The sequence below is a fragment of the Globicephala melas genome, chromosome 9 (assembly GCF_963455315.2).
Source record: "Globicephala melas chromosome 9, mGloMel1.2, whole genome shotgun sequence".
Taxonomy (NCBI): Eukaryota; Metazoa; Chordata; class Mammalia; order Artiodactyla; family Delphinidae; genus Globicephala; species Globicephala melas.
In genome coordinates, this window is record NC_083322.1 from 40,792,462 (window position 1) to 40,812,530 (window position 20,069).

Sequence of the window (20,069 nt, forward strand, 5' to 3'; positions counted from 1 at the left end):
AAGGATGGAACAGAGAAGTGCAAAGGGCACAGGCCAAGTGTCTCCAAAGGAAGTTTCCCAAAAGCTACTACAAACTTTGCACTACAAACTTTGTGCTTATATCCCATTTGCCAGAACTCAGTCCCATGGTCACTATGACCTGCAGGGGAGGCTGTGAAATGTAGTCTTTATTCTGAGCAGCTACATGCCATGCTTTGAGCTCTATCACTACAGAAAGACGGGGTCACTACAGTCTCCGCCACACCTTTCAAGGCATTTTCCAAAACAAGGAGTTCCTTTGGGGTAGCAAGAGTTCCTTTGCTACCCCAAAGGAACTCTAGGCCACTGCTAAAATACATTTTTTAAACTTGGCACACTAGAATTCTATGTAAAGACCCTTAGAGATCTCCTGGTGCTACCTGCTAATATTATAGGCAAGATACATGAGTGTTATTTATGCCAGATTATATGCAAATTAGCAATAGATTTTAATTGGTTTAATGCACATTCATTTGGCAAACATTTATTGAGCACCAACTGTGTACCACACACCATGTTCAGTGTGATCATCTCACTTAAGGAGCAATAACTTTCCACTGGGACTCACAGCTGTACACCCCAGGCCAAGCTTCATAAAGAATTTTCATATCACAATACGTTCAGAGTTTTGTTTTCATTTTACTAATCAGGAAGCCAGAGGCTCAGAGTAATGAAGTAGTTTGAAAAAAATTAAGCATAGAATTAGGTTGTAGAAAAGGAACGTATATCCCACGTCTTTCTTTTCTTCCCTAGCCTGGTGTTCTGTGCCAAGGTGTGTTCTTCCATTATGCTATTCCCTTCTCAACATACTAGCCAAAAAGCGGATAAATGATTTGATCAGTTTGTGTTTTTTCTTTGGTTTTTATTCTCAGAAGATTTCTTATATAAGATTTCCTGAATTTCTAAATGTTTTCGTTTGACTGCCATGATTAAAGCTATGGTAACACTTTCTCATCAACTTCAATATTGGCTTTGATTTAGAATACATTGTTTGGGGCTTCATATTATTTTAAGATTACATTAAAAATTTCCACAACAATCTGTAACCAAAAGATGGGAAGATGCTCTCCCTACAATGCTTATTTCAAATGCACTGCGGGAAGTGGAGTCAAACAAACTGGACCTTGTTTATCAGTCCCAAGGGGCACATAACATTTCTAAGAACTGAGCAAAATAATAGGTAATACGAAGCATCTACAGTATTCTCATAAGAATAAATTTTCTATACCCTCTAAGTCTTCATCTTTCTGGCCTGGAGTCTCCCATTTCGTTAAACATCGTATACTACACCCAAACCTCTGAATTTTGGGAAGTACATATTTTTTTAAATGACTTCACTCACGTAAAAATCTAACTTTTGGAAGAAAGCAGATTAAGTCCACTTTCCACTTTTATAGAAGTGAAAGTTGTTTTAACTTCTCAAGGAAGTCTTGAAAACAAGAAAAAGATGTTATATTGAGTAGAGGCAATTCTAAAATCATATCATTACTGTTATTTTCTCTGTGACAAAACTTCAATAAATGCCGTAAAGTGCTATTCATTGCCAAGGGGATTTCTAGACACTTTTAAATTCCCAGCAACCTCTAACTTCAGATGGCAAGAATAGAAATCTTGGTGTTGGGAAGACAGCTGGCCCAATCAGATTTATATCTGCCTCTGTCCAGACTTTCTTGGGCATCTAATTCCACAGTAAACAATCACTACCACTTCTCAGGAATTTACTCTTGGCCTTTTTACTGGTCTGAGGCCTTAATAGTTATTGTCTTATTTAATGTTCCCAATAGATTATGTGGTAGGTACCGTGTGGCTGAAGGTACCATATTCAACCTGCAGCTGAAGAATACGCAGCTAGTGAAGGAACTGAGTGTAGATGCAGCCACGTACAAATGAACGTTAATCTCCCTAACATATAAGCTTACAAATCAAATAATAAGGGCAACTGAAATGTGGACAAATGACGAAAATATGGAATTCACAAATGAAGCAATACATGGGACCAATAAACACATGGAAAGATACTCAAAATCAGTTGAATCTATCAAAATTGCCTAAGCAATTTAAAAAACTCATCAGTTTTGGGCACTTGATAGAAATAATTAAAGAAAAAATTTATTCCATAATAGAGAGGATCGTTTAAATTAACATAATTAAATTTCACAAGATGTGCTTGAGAACTCTGGAAATTACAGACTGTTAAAACTGCATCAGTGGGGGCTTCCCTGGTGGCGCAGTGGTTGAGAGTCCGCCTGCCGATGCAGGGGACATGGGTTCGTGCCCCGGTCTGGGACAATCCCACATGCCGCGGAGCAGCTAGGCCCGTGAGCCATGGCCGCTGAGCCTGCGTGTCCGGAGCCTGTGCTCCGCAACGGGAGAGGCCACAACAGTGAGAGGCCCGCATACTGCAAAAAAAAAAAAACAAGAAACTGCATCAGTGGGACCAAGATGCAATAGATGCATTTCTCCCTATTACTCCTTCTAAGTACAGTCAAAGCCCTGGGCATTATATATAAAACAAACACCAGAAGACCTGAAGGGTGGAAAGAAAAAGGTAGCCCATCTAGAGAACTTGAGACCCAAGGAACAACACGATGGTGAGTTCTCTGGTTTTTGTGTGATATATTCTGGACTGGATGCTAGAGAAGCTGGCAACCCAGAGAGGCCAATGGCAACAAGAAAAGCTCCTTCTGGCTGAAGTACTAGAAAAGAGGCAGGCTAGCGAGACAGAAAACTTTTAGACAATAACCACCCTATCCCAGCCAAACACCACAGAAAAAAACATGGCCCCACCACCATCCATGCAAAGGTCAACTGGGGACCCGGACTTCAACCCTCGAGCAGCTGTAACAAGACACACTGTGTCAGTAGGGTCCATGTCATTTTCCTGGTACGTAAAAACCTCCCAAACTAACAGAAAAGGGACAATTCAAATAGCAGCTTTCTTGGACTCTCAAGGCAGAATAACAAATCCTTTTGCAAGTCAGGTGGCTCTCATATCTCTGCTTTCAACAAAAACAAAGGAGTTAGAAGTAGTGGCAGGGCCTGCTGGTGGTCCCTGCAAATGGGAGGGGGTCATACAGTCTTTTAGGGTTCAGACTCTTTTTAGGGTATAAACGGTTAGGGTTTAGGGATTACTACCATAGAGGCCTGTGCAGAGTCTCCTTCTCTGCTATAGCTGGTCACGCTCTGACTTCATATTTGAAACCGTTGTGCAATTTTCCACATTGCAGTTGCCCCAGCCTCTACAAGGCTCCCAGTAGCCAGCATATTTCATGAATAAGGAGTAAAACCTACAGATCGCTGTCCAGTCCTCCATGATTGCATAGTTTGGGTGCCCCAATTCTACCATACTTGTTCACAAAGTTCCCACGAACGTGCTGACTGGGATGGGGTCTAAACTGCACCTATCATCTGGGTCCTATCACCCTTCACCCTGCTCCACAAATTCCTCCTCCCCCATCTCTTATATTCCTTTTTACCACTATCCTCGGGGCCTTCCTCACCTTTGGCTCTTCCCCATCAGAGCAGTAACAAATATCCTGCCTCAATATTTCCCCACCGAACTATTGTCCCATTGCGCCTTTCCCTTCTCAATCCAACAACCTGTAGTCTCTATTCAGTCTACCACTCACTCAAAGTTTCATTCCAATTTTAAATGTTAAAGTGTTCATAAGTGCACGAACACAAGCAAAATGAAAATATTTTCATTGTAAACATATCAAATATTCTAGAAATAGAGTCAAAAGTCAAAGCATTTCTCCACCCAGTACTACTCCCAACCTTTCCATTACACTTTCCCATATAAAATTTGGTGTGGCTCCTTCCACACTTTCATCTAGGTATTTACACACAGGTCTGTTACGTATATAGTTTCATGTTGCACGGCATATCCCTCTTTCCCATGAGTTGTTCTGAAAAGTTATACATATATGGATCCCTTTTCTTTAACATTGCATGGTGTGTTGTAGAAAGGGTGCGCCATGATTTCCTATTAATGGGCTTGAGATTACTTCCAATTTTCTTTCCTGTTGATGGACTTTCAGGTTATCTCTATTTTTCCCCTTAAAAACAGTATCATAATGGTCAGCCTTCTATGTAACTTTGCTCACCTCAAAGTTCATCTGAGGAGAGTGGGGAAGAAGGAGTTAAAGTACCTGGCCTTTTGTTCTGAGGAAGGAAGGCAGGTGACACATAAACTCCTTGTAAGTGTGCTGAAAACTTGACCTCCTGCCTAATAGACTAATGATATTTGCTAGGAGATCTCTTATCTATGGAATGCTCTTAGTAGGATATGGCTGGTGAAGAATTGTTTATGGTAAATAAAGTTAGAATTTATGGATTCGTGAGGCAAGGCTCCTGAGAAAGTCACACAAGCTGTATAACTATATAGGGTACAAAATGGTAACGTTGCCTTACCTCCAGGCTCCCTGCTGTGTGAGATGTCCCACAAACATCATGTGAGATCTTATCTATTACTTGTCCCAAGTAGGAATGAAAGACCCAGGAGGTATGCAGGATTTTGTAGACTTCCTGCTTAGCCAGTGCCTTGATCACTTGTGTTCTTGAAATTATGAGTAAAGCTCTATATGGATAAAACCTCTGACGCATGCAAGTCTGATGCGACAGTCTGATACTGTGTATTAGCTCAGAGATTACTGGAGGTTACCAAGTTACCATCCAAGAAGGCTGTAGCAGTTTCTATTCTCACCAAGGGTATGGGTTTCTCAGCAACACTGACTAGTTCCAACAATTCAAGGGCCAATAACCCACTGCCTTTTAAATTCGTATTTTTGTTTATTAATATCATTTTTTCATTTGTTGGTTCTTCGGATCTGCGTGTGTGTGTGTGTGTGTGTGTGTGTGTGTGTGTGCGTGTGTGTGCATTTTCTACTAGTATTATTTGCCCCTCTTTCTTAGGTTAAATTTTCTTACTCTTAGTAATTTGAGAAACATCATACTATAATGATAAAGTATGTAGATTCTAGGTTCAAATGCTGATTTGCCACTTGCTAACAGGCATATTGCCTTAGAAAAGTTACCTAAGTTCTAGTTTCCTCATTGAATGCCCATACCATAAGGTCATGTGAAGATTATGAGATAACGCATGCAAAACACCAAGAATATAATCTGGTACATAGTAAATGCTTAAACGATGATAGCCAGCCAAAGGAGCTCTTTATATATTTTGTGTATTAATTCTTTGATTATTAAACCTGTTGTGAATATTTTCTCCTAGTCTGGGGCTTATATTTTAACTTTGCTTAAACTTTGTTTAAATTTGTCAGGAAGGAAATTTTTTTTTTTTTTTCTTGCGGTACGCGGGCCTCTCACTGTTGTGGCCTCTCCCGTTGCGGAGCACAGGCTCCGGACGCGCAGGCTCAGCGGCCATGGCTCACGGGCCCAGCCGCTCCGCGGCATGTGGGATCTTCCCGGACCGGGGCACGAACCCGTGTCCCCTGCATCGGCAGGCGGACTCTCAACCACTGCACCACCAGGTAAGCCCAGGAAATTTTTTATGCAGTCAAATCTGTCATTCTTTTCCTCTGTGTAACCTGATTTTTCATCTGAACCATTTTATCGAATTGACCATTTCGAATTTCAGTTGTTTTCTTTAACCCACTTTTTGATTTTGTGGTCAAATCTTAAGAGCCTTTTTTGGTCTCGGCAGACAGCACTCTTGTATTTCTTTCATAGAAGATAATCATCAGCTACTCCTTTTTCACTTTTCCCCTAAAGATCATGTTCTTTTTGCTCTTGCTTCTCTTTCCACCATCATACTCCCTGGATGATCTTATCGACTCTAATGGTTTCAACAATCCCCCTAGGCACATAACACTGAAATTTTCAGAGCAGTATTTCCCACGGTTTATGAAGTATTTCTTTCTTTTTTTTAAAATTAATTTTTATTGGAGTATAGTTGTTTTACAATGTTGCATTAGTTTCTGCTGTACAGCAAAGTGAATCAGCTATACGTATACATATATCCCCTCTTTTTTGGATTTCCTTCCCATTTAGGTCACCACAGAGCACTGAGTAGAGTTCCCCCTGATATACAGTAGATTCTCATTAGCTATCTATATTATACATAGTAGTGTATATATGTCAATCCCAATCTCCCAACTCATCCCACTCCCTCTTCCCCCCTTGGTATCCATACGTTTGTTCTCTACACCTGTGTCTCTATTTCTGCTTTGCAAATAAGTGCATCTGTATCATTTTTCTAGATTCCACACATAAGCAACGTTATATATTTGTTTTTCTCTGACTTACTTCACTCTGTATGACAATCTCTAGGTCCATCCATGTCTCTGCAAATGGCATAATTTCATTCCTTTTTATGGCTAATATTCCATTGTATATATGTACCACATCTTCTTTATCCATTCCTGTTAATGGACATTTAGGTTGCTTCTGTGACCTGGCTATTGTAACTAGTGCTGCAATGAACATTGGGGCGCATGTGTCTTTTTGAATTACGGTTTTCTCAGGGTATATGCCCAGTAGTGGGATTGCTGGGTCATATGGTAGTTCTAGTTTTACTTTTTAAGGAACCTCCATACTGTCCTCCATAGTGGCTGTATCAATTTACATTCCCACCAACAGTGCAAGAGGGCTCCCTTTTATGAGGTATTTCTAATGTATGTTCCACAATCACCTTAAATTTCTTCTAAAACTGAACTTTATATACCCTCTATACATATACTAAGATATAATGTTTGCTAAGGAATACTGTTATGCCTTTTTCTTTCACTTACAACAACGAGTATGTGTGAAATATATTTACTGAACAAAAGAATAGAAATATGTTGCTGTAATATGCACAGAATCTCTCTAGCAGGACACGGCAAAATTGGCAAAAGTGGCTGTGACAAGAGGAAAAGACATACTTTTCACCTTAACTTCTTTGTGTCTTTTGAATTTTGTATAATGACATATAATGCCTATTCAAAAATAAACACAAGGGCTTCCCTGGTGATGCAGTGGTTAAGAATCCGCCTGCCAATTCAGGGCACACGGGTTCGAGCCCTGGTCCAGGAAGATCCCACAAGCCGCGGGGCAACTAAGCCCGTGCGCCACAACTACTGAGCCTGCGCTCTAGAGCCCGCGAGCCACAACTACTGAAACCCGCGCGCTACAACTACTGAAGCCCATGCGCCTAGAGCCCGTGCTCCGCAACAAGAGAAGCCACCACAACGAGAAGACCATGCACCGCAACAAAGAGTAGCTCCCACTCACCGCAACTAGAGAAAACCTACGCACAACAACGCAGCCACAAATAAATAAATTTATTTATTAAAAAAGAAATTAAAAAAATAAAAACAAATCTACAAATAAAAGGGGCCCTGTCATCAATCCTACCAAACCTATACCCTGTTTTGGCTGGTGATGTTACTTATCTACTCAGTCTCTGCTAAGCACTTGGGAATCATCCTCCATCTTCTCGAATGTGCGTCCGAGTACCATATTCTATTGAAATGCCTCAGAAATGGACCCTTCATCCACCTCCTGATTCAACAGTGACTCTAAGAACACACAATGGGCTGAGCACTGGGCTAGAGGTAAAAAGATGAATGAAATACCCTCACCAAGTCAGTACAATCCCCTCAAGAAGCCTGCAGCCTACGATGCAGGACAGCTGCACGGCACATTTTAATAATATTTATTAAATAGCTGACTCCTTAAGCCATTTGCAAGTATTTATTTAGGTAGGAGAGCATAAAATATATTTTTATAATACATGTAAGAAAAAACACGTTTAAATGAATAAAAAATAAAATGACAGGAGGTGACAGAATTTAGTGTTTATAAATGAGGCCATCAATAACTAACAATTCAAAGAAAGTGATAGTGTATTTAAAGTTGAGACCATGCTTTACATTTACAATATTTTATAATTTAAAAAAAGGCATTAGGCTTTTAAAGGTAATACATGACTTAACAGTTTCTCAAGTGATTTTCATAATGGGTGTCTAGACACTGTCACACACTGATGTGAAAAAGAAAAAAGACAAGAACTTAGGCAAGCAAAGTATTAGTCATAGTAGCTTGGTAACGTTTACTTTTCTTATATAAAGATTCTTCAATTTACATTTGTTCTTGTTACAGGAACAGAAAGAACTAATTTGACAAGTATATCTGAGGAGTCTGTAAGCTATAGAGCAAAAATAGTTATTTTTAAAAGCCTGTATTCCATGAAAATGTGCACCACACAGCATTTATAGTAACTGAGTAAATGTAAACCATGTGATTATTAAGTCTTCTAAATAAAACATTTAACCCCCAAATCTCACACAATAATATCCCCTATGCCCACATCTCTTATTTGAAGGCAGCCTTAAGCTTCAGACTAATAAACATTTGCTATTTTGAAAAAGTTCTTACCTCCATTACTAAAAATGTTTCTGCAAGGTGCCTTAGATTTTTTTTTCAGTACTCTAGTAACAAGATATATCATGATCAATAAATGACCACAACCTTTAGAAAAAAGTACTGAGGCTAGAGAAAGAATGATCAAGTGTGAGGTTTCTGTCTCCAACCCTGGAAGACCTTTCTACTTTGAGACCCACAGCTCCAGGAAGACAACTCAAAATTCCTTACTTAAAAAAAAATATTTTAACATGAATAATTGAATAATTAGATTTCTAGGAAAATGGGGCTTTTAAATTAAAATTTGGCAAAATCAACTATAATACATTTTTTCTTCCAATCATTTATGAATAACAGAAGATAAATCGGGTGAAGTTTTGCATACAAAAGATATAAATACTGCATAATATGTAGTGAATGAATATTGGCACATACCCTTTTGTATTTAAAGCATAAAATGCAACCAGCAAAACTGATGCTCTTAAGAAACATTTATGACCTAAGTCAGAAAACCTCTATATGACTTGGAAATGTCCCACAGTTTAAGGCTTTCCAATAGGTTTATAGCAAGCATCAGGTTGCCAGAGGCGAATATCGACAAGAACTTGATTGAGTTTTTGCATCCAGAGATCCCGCTCTTCCTTGGTATCTGCAGACAGCCAGTTCCTACATGAACAAACAAAAAGATCAGGATCCTTTCCCCCATTCCATATCTCCAAGTACTCTTGCTGGGGCGGGATGGGGGGGCGGAGCCTAAATAGTAAAAGGAGTAACTCTTTACCACTTTTTAATGCATTGGTCCCCAATCTTTTTGGCACCAGGGACCGGTTTCATGGAAGACAATTTTTCCACGGCCGGCAGGGGGGTGGTTCAGGCGGTAATGCGAGCGATGGGGAGCGGCAGAGGGCGCTTCGCTCGGTCACCCGCCGCTCACCTCGTGCTGTGCGGTCTGGTTCCTAACAGGCCGCAGACCGGGGCTTGGGGACCCCTGTTTTAATGGATGCTAAATCAAGAGACCCATAGTAAAGTGCTTCTCCAATTACAACAAAAGAGAAACATCTTGCAGGTTGGTTAGCTGAACCATAACTCACACTGATTACATTTGGGAAATGATGGAGTTTCACACCAAAGGCAGTAACTAATCGTGTATAGTTGGTCTGACTGGGCAATTTGGTGGTGCAGGACAGCCACTGAGCATGGGTCACTTCCTAGAAGAGCAAGCACACCACTGGCCTGAATATGGGAGCCCCCCCAGATCCCTCAGACTCAGGGTCCCCAAGAGCTGGAATCACAGACTCATGAACCTTCACCTGGCCTTATAGATACTATTTTGTACTGTCTCCCATTATTCTTGTCCCACTGTATTAGTAGAGCACAGTATTTACAGTAAATGATCTGAAGATCCTAAGACTTTGTCTATCCTGATCTCTTTGTTCATATCAGAATCTCTTCTTTGTATCCATATTTAGCTGCAAGTTGAATATCCAGTTGATGTGGCAGGCGAGGATGGGGGGAAAGGGGAATTCCCTAATTCACAAGCCAGACCATTCTTCTAGAGGACAGCCGGGTGTTAGAAGTATGTTGTATTGTACTCATTCTCCATCTTTATAATTTCTCCCCATTGGTACTAGAAATGGTATAAGTGTGAATAAGCAGTGAGTTGATCATCTATTGGTCAATGGAGAGAACACAATACTTACAGTAATGATAGTGACCATTCATTGAGCTCATTCCATGTGCGTGACACCATGCTAAGTGTGTCTACTCATTAACCTCTACTGTCATTCTGTGGAGTTTATTCTTCTCCTCTGACACAGGAGATTTCAGAGGGCTAGCAAAGTTAAGTAACTTGCCATGGTCACATTTGGTGAGTCACTGAGTCAGGATTTAAACATAGATCTGTTGACTTCAAAGTTCCACTGTATAATACTGGCTCCCCATGTGATGAAACATTTCTAGTTCAAATGTATAATCTATATTTCAAAGTAGGCAATATTTATCAGATGATAAATATTTTGTATTGAAGGAGGGAAAGATAGCAAGGTTGGTTAGTAGAGATAAAAATGATATACATTAAATTTAGATAAAAGGCATAGGTCAAAAAGGCCCTAGGGAGAAACAGATAAATAATACAAAGGAGAATGCAGAACTGTAAAATGTATATACTCTGCAAAATATATGATCAAAAAGTGAAATAAGTTTTAAGAAGCCACCAAGCAAAGCTAAAAACTCAGCCAAGACTGAGCTGAGCATGGGCCTCTCTCAAATGCTTGGATAAAGTGTCCACTCAAATTACAATAATGTTATAATAAGAAAAACTGCATGCAAGCGAACTACAGAGTAATTAGAGCAATATGTGATATAACTATTTCTACCGCAGGAGAAGGTCGAGGTCTGGGAGGGTTTATGTAACAAGTAAAAGATAAGACTATATGAAAAATGTGAGTACAGTTTAAAAAGGGCCACTGTGGTCAGGAAGTACTTGGGGACTGAATTTTGGTTGGTTCCCTCACTGACTGTGGCCATGAACAGGGTAGCTACTAAAGAAAGTGACTATAAATCCAATTTGCCTCTCCTGTCCTGTCTGATGTCACTGCTGCACAGAAGGCGCCTGAAGGAAAGGAGTGGATGAGCTCAACTAAATTAATCTGAAAGTAATCTAGACATCAAGAATTTCCAAAGAACGCGTCCCCTCTTTCTCTGTTTTAAAACCAACTGGCGGTATCTGGGCAACTTTGTTCTATTTTAATAGAGTGTCTCTTGGCTGACCTTTCTGATATTTCCACATCGGAAACTCATGGAGCCAGTTCTACCCATCTCCCTGTCTGCAATATCCAGCAACAGTCTGATTAACAGAGATTCTGTCAAATTCTAACTTTTGTCCCTAATCATAATTTTGTACATTGAAGTTGGTCTGCAAGCTTCTCTTGGGCATCCAAGCAAAAGAACCTTACACTCTTAGCAATAAGCTTTTGCATCTTATACTTAAGATTAGGGTTAACGAAAAGTGACAGTCCCAGTAGTTTATTCTGTTAATCTCCAACCAGAAATTTCCAGAGTAAATTGTTTTGTAAGTCAGCAGGTTAATCGAGGGTATTTGGGGAATAGACAGGAAGAGATGTGTCAAATCGCTTTAAAAGATACTTGACTTCTCAATTACACATGAAATCTTCAAACTCAGCCCAAAGAATATTAGGTAACTGTCCTGAAAATGGCTATACTGTGAGTATACTAGAAAACATGATAAGCTAAGATATAACTTGAGTGCTGTATTTTCCTTAACTATATTGATTTAATTATTAGCTTACTCTCTTACTGATGTGTGTGTGTTTTGTTTCCTCATTAAGACTGTACCCTCTTCAAAGACAAGGATCATCGCTGACATTTCTTACAGTGGTAAGAACATAGCGGGCAATCACTTAGTTGATAGAAATATTTATAGCCCAATACATACTTGGTGACACAGAGTGTGTCCCTGCATTGGCTGACCAGAGTCTCTCGGTCATCTTCTCTTTGTGGTCGGACAGTAATTAATTCAAAAGTGTTGCGTCTTGCACAAAATTCTCTGTTGGCTGGTTCTATCTGCCGACTGGTACAATTGGCCAAATTTAATCTTCCTATGGGATTCTTTAAAAACAAATTTTTAAAAAACATGATTAGTAGAAAATAAACAAGACCATTTAAGTCAATAAGTATTAAACAGTATTCCAGCTGATACAAATTTAAAATTAAAAAAGCATTAATTTAAAAGTTAAAGTTTAATTACACTGAGTTTAGAGAAACATATTTAACATTTATTATTGTTTTTCGCTGGTCATAAAAATAGAAACCAAAGATGTCTACTGGAGCTCTTAGTCAACTTAAAAAACAAACTTTTTGTTATGGAAAACTTCAAAGAGACACAAAAGAAAAAGAACAGCATAATGAACTTCCATGTACCCATTAACCAGCTCTAACAATTAGAAACACACATTCAACCACCTTTTGTCTATAGCCCACTTAATTCCTCCCTTTCTATAAACAGAAACCTAGACATCAGAATTCATTTGTAAATATTTTTTATGTATCTCTAAAAGACCAGGCTAAACTATTGCTTTGGATTGTTGGAAGCCATGTTATTCCTATGGTATGACAGTCAAAGATAAAAATTCATAAGACTAAATGGTCCTGAAAAATTAGAAAAGGGACAAGTATGGGCACAAATGATTTTTAAAAAGCCAGAAAAAGTGCTAACTCTATTAATAATTTTAAGAAGAAATTAGAATGAAATATACCATTTTTAAACATTAGATTGGCCAAGTCTGGAAAGAATGGTAATAACCTATGTAGGTTGGTTGGGGTGGTGATAGAAACTCTCATACACTGCTGGTGAAAGCATAAATGGTCTACTACTGGTAGACAATTTGATAAGAGCAATCAAAAAACATTCAAAATGGGCATACCCTGATCCTACAACTTCACCTAAAAGAAATTTATACTAAGCAAATACATAGGTGCACAAAGATGTTTATATGGGTATAGTCCCTATTTTTTCATAATAGTGAAAAGATTGAAACAAATTAAATGACAGTAATTGGGGACTATTTAAACAAATAATAATATTATGTCTCCAGCAAGTATGGCAGACTAAATAGTCTAAAAGTCCTCCCATAATTCCCCAAATGCCAAATAACTGAACTCACAAGAAGGTGAAAGAAACCTTCAAAGGCCAAAATCAATGAGGAAGAGAGAGTGCAGAATGGTAAGCTAGCCTGAAATCTGGCTTCCTTGGGGTACTGACCAATGAATGTTAGGAACTGGCAGCCTTGACTCACACAGGTTAAATGATATAATATGAAGTGTGATATTTGCTTTAAAATACCTCAGCAAACCAACAAGAACAAAAAAGTGTGTGTGCTGTGGAGAGAGAAATGAAACATGAAAGTTAATAATTGTTGAAGCTAGGAGTTCAATATACTATTTCTCTCTGTTTTGTGAACACTTGAACATTTTCAATTATAAAAAGTTAAATATACAGGTACACATATTTCCGTGTGTGTGTGTGTGTGTGTGTGTGTGTGTGTAAAATGAAGGACCAAGAATAAATAATACATTATTGAATAAAAACACAAGTTAGGAGACTTACCTTACCAGACATTAAGATTTATTTTAAAGCTATGGTAATTGAGACTGAGAGACACATACCAAAGGAAACAGAATAGAAAGCCTAAATATAGACCTACATATATAATGATATCTTGATACATGTCAGAAACAGCATGTGGATCAATGTGGAAAGAATGGACCATCCAATGGGGCTGGCACAGTTGGGTTTCCAGATTGGGGGAAAAAAATCAATTCCAGGTAAATTAAATATGAAATATAAATCTTTATAACTTTCAGAAGTTATAAGGAGGTATAGGAGAATATCTTTATGACTATATAGATGATTTTCTTAACTAAGACTCAAAAAAGCAAACAATAAAGCAATAAACTGACAGATTTATCGTAGCATTAAAAATTTCTGTTTATGAAAAGATATTATAAAGATAAATAAAACATATGCCAAGCAAAAGACTACGGAAATAAATGGCCAAAACACATAAGAAAAGATGCTTACTCTTAATGTTCAATCAAGGAAAACCAAAATAAAAACACAGTGAAATAATCTTTCACACCTATCACACTAACAAGAGTTTAAAAGGCTGACATATCAAGTGTTGGTGGGATGTGGAATACTGAGAACTCTCATATGATCCTGGTGGGAGCGGAACATTGTACAACCAATTTCAAGAATAACTGGACAACATCTAGCTAAATTGAAGATGTGCGAAACCCTACAAACCAGCAATTCTGCTACTAGATACAAACTCAAGAAAGAGCTCTGATCCATGTAGCTAAGTTATAGCAGAGCTGTTTATAATAGCAACAATTTAGAAATAATCTAAGTGCCCATAAATAGGAGAAGTGGATAAATTAATTGTGATACATTCTTACAATGGAATACTTTAGTACAGAGAAAGATGGCTAGAGCTCTACAAACTAGAGCTACACACACCAGCCTAGACCAATGTCACAAATCATGTTGACTTAAAACATGCAAGTTGCAGAACAGTATATACAGTATGATCTATTTGTATAATGCTTCAAAATATGCAATTGCAATAATATACAGCCTATATATAATATATAATAAAAATTTAAAGAAATACATAGGAACAAAATAGTTTCAGGATGGGGTTATCTCTGAGGGAGAGAAAATTACATGAGGAGATTTAACTGGACTGGTAACACAGAGGTTGATGGAAATTACTTGTTTTTTTTTTTTTTTTTTGTCTATTTCAAGGTTCTAAATATTTCACAATAAACTTTAAAATAAAATTTTATATAGCTACAGTGTAATACATATAGCTATCTAACGCAATATCACAGATGTATTTTTTTTTTTTTTTTTTTTTTTTTTTAGCGGTACGCGGGCCTCTCACTGTTGTGGCCTCTCCCGTTGCGGAGCACAGGCTCCGGACGCGCAGGCTCAGCGGCCATGGCTCATGGGCCCAGCCGCTCCGCGGCATGTGGGATCTTCCCAGACTGGGCACGAACCCGTGTCCCCTGCATTGGCAGGCGGACTCTCAACCACTGCGCCACCAGGGAAGCCCACAGATGTATTTTTATTGATGTGGAAAGATATCAGGATATTATCAAGTAAAAATTAAGCTATAAAAAACATGATACTTTCTGTTGAAAAAAGATTCATAAATGGATATATAACTATTATTACATATACATTTTAAAAATTTAGAAGGATACACAGCAAAATGTGAATAGTAGTTATCTCTGTTATAGATGATTTTACTTTATATTTCTGCTTATTTCTATTTTCCAGTTTTTGGATAATAAATTACCACACTTGGGCAATAACATTAAATTCTTTAAAAACAAGATGTAATGTATCCATAAAATTCTATTATCAAATTTTAGAAACAAAACCAAAACTACTATATTCCTATGGTGGTTTTTCCTTTCTGTTTTATCTCAGAGTTAGGTAAATCAACTGTTAATAAAATACAAAAGTGAATTGAAAATATTTCTGACTAAAAGTATCAATTAAAAAATATTATGAAACATTCCATAAAAAAATATATATTCCTTAAGGTATTTCAAGAGTGGTCAAATCACAGGGAATGGATAAGATATAAAATTTTTACACAAATACACACACATGCACACACACACACTCACTAGTCTTTCAACAAGAACATTTTTAATGGCTTAGTAAATATTTTTAACAGGGCATTTGGGTGGTTGATGGGGGCCACGGGGAACACTTGCATGAAATATTCCCTGAAAGTCAGTTAGGGCTTTCACCACTGACCATCAATATTAATATTACCTTTCGTTTCTCATCATCTGGATAAGTCCAATAAGAGATACAGTTTCCAGAAAGAACACACCATCTTCGATGCCATGCACCAAAACCACTAACATCTTCAAATATGGTCTGGAAAAGTCAATGAAATACTGACTTTAGAAACTTGAGGATCAATTAAATGTTTTCTATACATTAAACCTCAGTATGTTGACATATTTCATACTTCAAAATCTACTTGCATGATTTTTTTTCTTTTCTCTCTTTTATAAAGTACTTAAGTTTATTTTTATTCTACTCTGTATCAAGGCCAGGAATCTTGTTATTTCAATCTCAAGCACAAAGTTAGTACAAATGACGCACCAGCTCCCTTTTGTGTTTACGTTCACCTTTTACATCATAAAGGTAATAGAAAAGGAAAAATTTGATGGATAAAAATAATACAAGTTATCATTACCCCTACTATAATCAGGGAAAAATAACAAGAGGATAGCTTTTTCATTTTTATAGCTGGGGAAACTGAAGGCCAAGGAAAGATGACAATACACGGTCACAAAGCAGAACTGGAACCTTCTAGCTAAACCAGAATGTACTTTTCTTGCTGCTCATCAGTCTTGGCAGAGTTAGACTAGTACCATTTTAGAATCACTTAGCAAGTTTCTCTGGTTGGTAGTCTCCTTCCTTCCAGCTGTCCCTGGCACATCAGGAAGGAAAACTGAACCAAGCAACTGAACCACTTCAATTACTACCTCTACTTTTTATAGAGGTTAGAAGTAATTAAAAGGCATTGCTTAGACAGGGGACAGAAGTTATTTGGGGGAGTCCTGAGTAATTGTTTTTTACCACATTTCTGTAAGTGTGGATGTGATAAGAATGGCCTATAGGATTCAAGGTAGAGTAAACCTGAAAAGATCTAACTCTAAAGTAGTTAAGAGCCCTGCTCAAACATTAAGTAGGTCAGACATTTTAGGCAAATGAATGTCATAAGAGTATATCAGGGGCGAAAGGTATCTAGAGTAAAATATGGAAATATTTACATTAAAGGAAAAGGTCAGTAAGTAAACACTGCTTTCAAGTCCGAAATTTATAAAGACACTTTTCCAAGAATATCTAGTGCCACCTGCTGGATTTACATGTGAAAAAAGCTACGAAGTATGATTTACAGTCACCTTGGCCGCTTGGACTTTCTGTACAATCTAGCTCTTCTTTCTGTGCCCTTTGTCAGCAACTGCAAATTGACTTGTGATATCTTTTGTATAGCTCAAATTCTTGCTTCACAAAGAAAATCAAAGCTATTAGATTTTCTCTACTTCTGATACCACACCCACAATCTTCTGTGTATTCTACACACATACTTTCCTCCTCTGAGGATGGAAAAAGTATAATTCTGTACAAGTATATATAAAAAGTATAATTCTGTACAAGATCATGAACCGTGGCTTGGGTCTTATTTGTTCTCACTCTCATGACCTTGTTCCATGTGTTATTCCTTAAAGTGCAGGTTCCCCATTGCCTCTATCTTTGCCCTCTTTGGCCCTATTAGAAGCTACCCATTTGAATTAAAAGATGCTCAAATCTCTCCAATCTTAAAATGTCAACAAAATCCTTCTTTCACCCTACATACTTCTGCAGGTATCACACTCTCTTTACCCCTCTGCAGCCAAACCTTGTTTCAGAGTTGTTGCACTTCCATTCTTCACCCTCCACTCCCTTTATAACCATTTGCAATCTAGCTCCTGCTCTCAACAAGCCTAGAATGACCACTTCATTAATAAGTCCAACAGTGTCTAATAGATCCTTATCTAATTTGACCACTCCCTCTTGCAGACTCTCTTCCCCTGGCAACCATGATACTAAGTTCTCCATTGCCCTCCCTGTAGTCTCCCTTGAGAGCTTCTCTTCCTAGGTCTGTGGCTTAAATGTTAGTGTTCTCCTGGCTATTCAATGCCACGTGAGCTTCCATTACTATCTCTCTGCTGCAGATTTCCAAACCTTCACCTCATCTAAAATGTCCATCATCTTGAGCTCCAAACTCAAACTCTGAAACGCGTCTGTATGCATCTAAAATTCAAGTTATTTAAAACTTAACTCATTAAAACTTCCTACCTTGGGTGGGGACTGACTGACAAGGGGCATGAGGGAACTTTCTGGGGTAATATTTTCTATCTTAATAGAAATTTGGATTACATAGATGTATGCCTGTGTCAGAACTCAGGGGATGTACACTGAAGATTCACGGGAACATACTAATGTCCACAATATACTTTGAAATTCTTCCCCCCAAAATATGATATTTTCAGGACTGGCTAGAAGGATAGCTAGGTTGTAGATACATGATACAGCAAGGACAGTAAAAAATGTTAAAGGCAAAATCTAGATGCTGGCTATACGGGCGTTCATTGTAAAATTCTATCAACATTGCTGTATGCTTGCAATTTACCACAATAAAATTTGGGGGAAAAATGGTTTCCACCCCCAACATGGACACTTGCTCCCCACCCAGGGCCCCTTATCTCAGTATAATCACTGCCACCCAACAAGCTGTGCAAGGCAGGGATCTGGGTGACATCCTTACTTCTGCTTCTCCACCCCTACAGCCAAACCACTAGGGTCTGCACTTCTTCCTCCTTCATCTATCCATGGTGGGTCCTTCTCTCCACCCTGACTGCCAGCCCCCATCCCCTCTCTCATGCAGTAACTCAGTTTCTTCACTAATCTTCTTCAGTTCTGCCACTCCCCAGTCCACTTCCACACGTTAGTCAGAACGACTTCCCTAAACCCCCCAATTTGATGTTAATCCTCTGCTTAAAATCCTACAAGAGTACCCAACCGACTTCAGGATAAAGTCGGAAGTCTTTAAAAGGCCCTCTAACACTTGGCTCCATTTCCCCTAACCCCACCTTCCTCCCCAATCACTCCTCTCACTACCCCTCCTCCACACACACACTCAGAATCTAAGCTCTAGCTACCCTGAAATACCTGCCACTATCTAAATGTGTCATCTTTTTCTCTGGTGGGGGTCAGAGAGGGAAGGGCCCTCCAGGCCATAGTAATGCTTTTCCCTTCATCTGGAGCACATCTCCCTCTTCTCTCCCTCTGGCTAACTTGTTCAGCTAGCAGTTTACAAGTTATTTCCAATACCTTTCTTTAAGCCTTCCTACTCATACCTAAGACCTGGTGTCCCACCAATTTACACCCATGCACTCTATGCTTTCTCCCATTATAGTACTGTATTGTACTTAACTGTTCACTTGTATTTCTTCCTATTACACTAAAAGTTCCTGAGTGCAGGGATTATTTTCTGTGGCCTATTATATTCTAACACCAGCACAATGATTAGCATATAGTGGACATGCAACAAATCCGAACCAATTTATCACGTAGTCACACAGACTTTCATTCCTATTGGAAACCAAGCCTATGCTTCACAAAATGCAAAAAAGAAAATATAGATCCAGTGATGTTACTTACTAGAAAACCTCTTTCTTCAACACTTGAATTCACTTGACACTTTATTTTTAAGTAAATATGACCTTCCAAAGGAGATAGAAAGGGTACCTGTGAAGAAAGAGAGTAAATTATTTGTAAAACAGTTTTTCTTGACAAAACATGTATAAATCATGAATAGAGAATATTATATCTTGAAAACACAGTATTTTCTAAAGCTGGAATATAAAATAGGTGGCCCAAAAGCCACTGGTTCCTTAGCAACAAATGCTTTTGAAGAATAAATTCATTCAATGTAGAGCCTGCTTAAGGCAGAACCCTAAGTCCCAAGTAATGTGATAAAGAAAACACGGATTTAAGAAGAGAATACATGTGTTTATCCATTCCCTATCAACAGAATATACTTGATAGAAGGTGGGATAAACCAACTGGCATATTAATACAATATAATATTATTCAGCAATAAAGAATAGTGAACCGCAGAATGGAAACGTTGATCCTCAAATTCATATGGAATTGCAAGAGGCCCCAAATAACCAAAACAATCTTGAAAAAGAAAAACAAAGTTGAAAGAATCATACTTCCCAATTTCAAACCAATCCAAAGCTACAGTAATCAGAACAGTATGGTACTGGCATAAGGATAGACATATAGACCACAGGAATAGAATTGAGAGTCCAGAAATAAACCCATACATATATGCCAGATTGATTTTCAACAAGGGTACCAAAACCATTCAATGAGGAAAGAGCAATATTTTCAACAAATGGTGCTGGGGAAACTGGATAGCCACATGCAAAAGAGTAAAGTTGGATCCCTTCCTCATACCACATACAAAAATTAACTCAAAATGGATCAATGACCTAAATGTGAGAGCTAAAACCATATAACTCTT

At 38.3% G+C, this 20,069-nt stretch overlaps 1 protein-coding gene across 2 annotated transcripts in view; it reads right to left on the bottom strand.

Annotated features, from left to right (window-relative positions):
• Nucleotides 1-7,698: 7,698 nt before the first annotated feature.
• Nucleotides 7,699-20,069, bottom strand: part of ANLN (anillin, actin binding protein) — a 54,872-nt gene continuing 42,501 nt past the window's right edge. For both annotated transcript variants that reach the window (XM_060305412.2, XM_030857552.3), the window contains exons 21-24: nt 19,199-19,285; nt 15,752-15,859; nt 11,837-12,009; nt 7,699-9,048 (exon numbers count right to left, since the gene is read on the bottom strand). In XM_060305412.2, the coding sequence (XP_060161395.1) occupies nt 8,925-9,048; nt 11,837-12,009; nt 15,752-15,859; nt 19,199-19,285 (492 nt within the window). In that variant the 3' untranslated portion in view covers nt 7,699-8,924. The remainder of the gene's footprint in view (nt 9,049-11,836; nt 12,010-15,751; nt 15,860-19,198; nt 19,286-20,069) is intronic.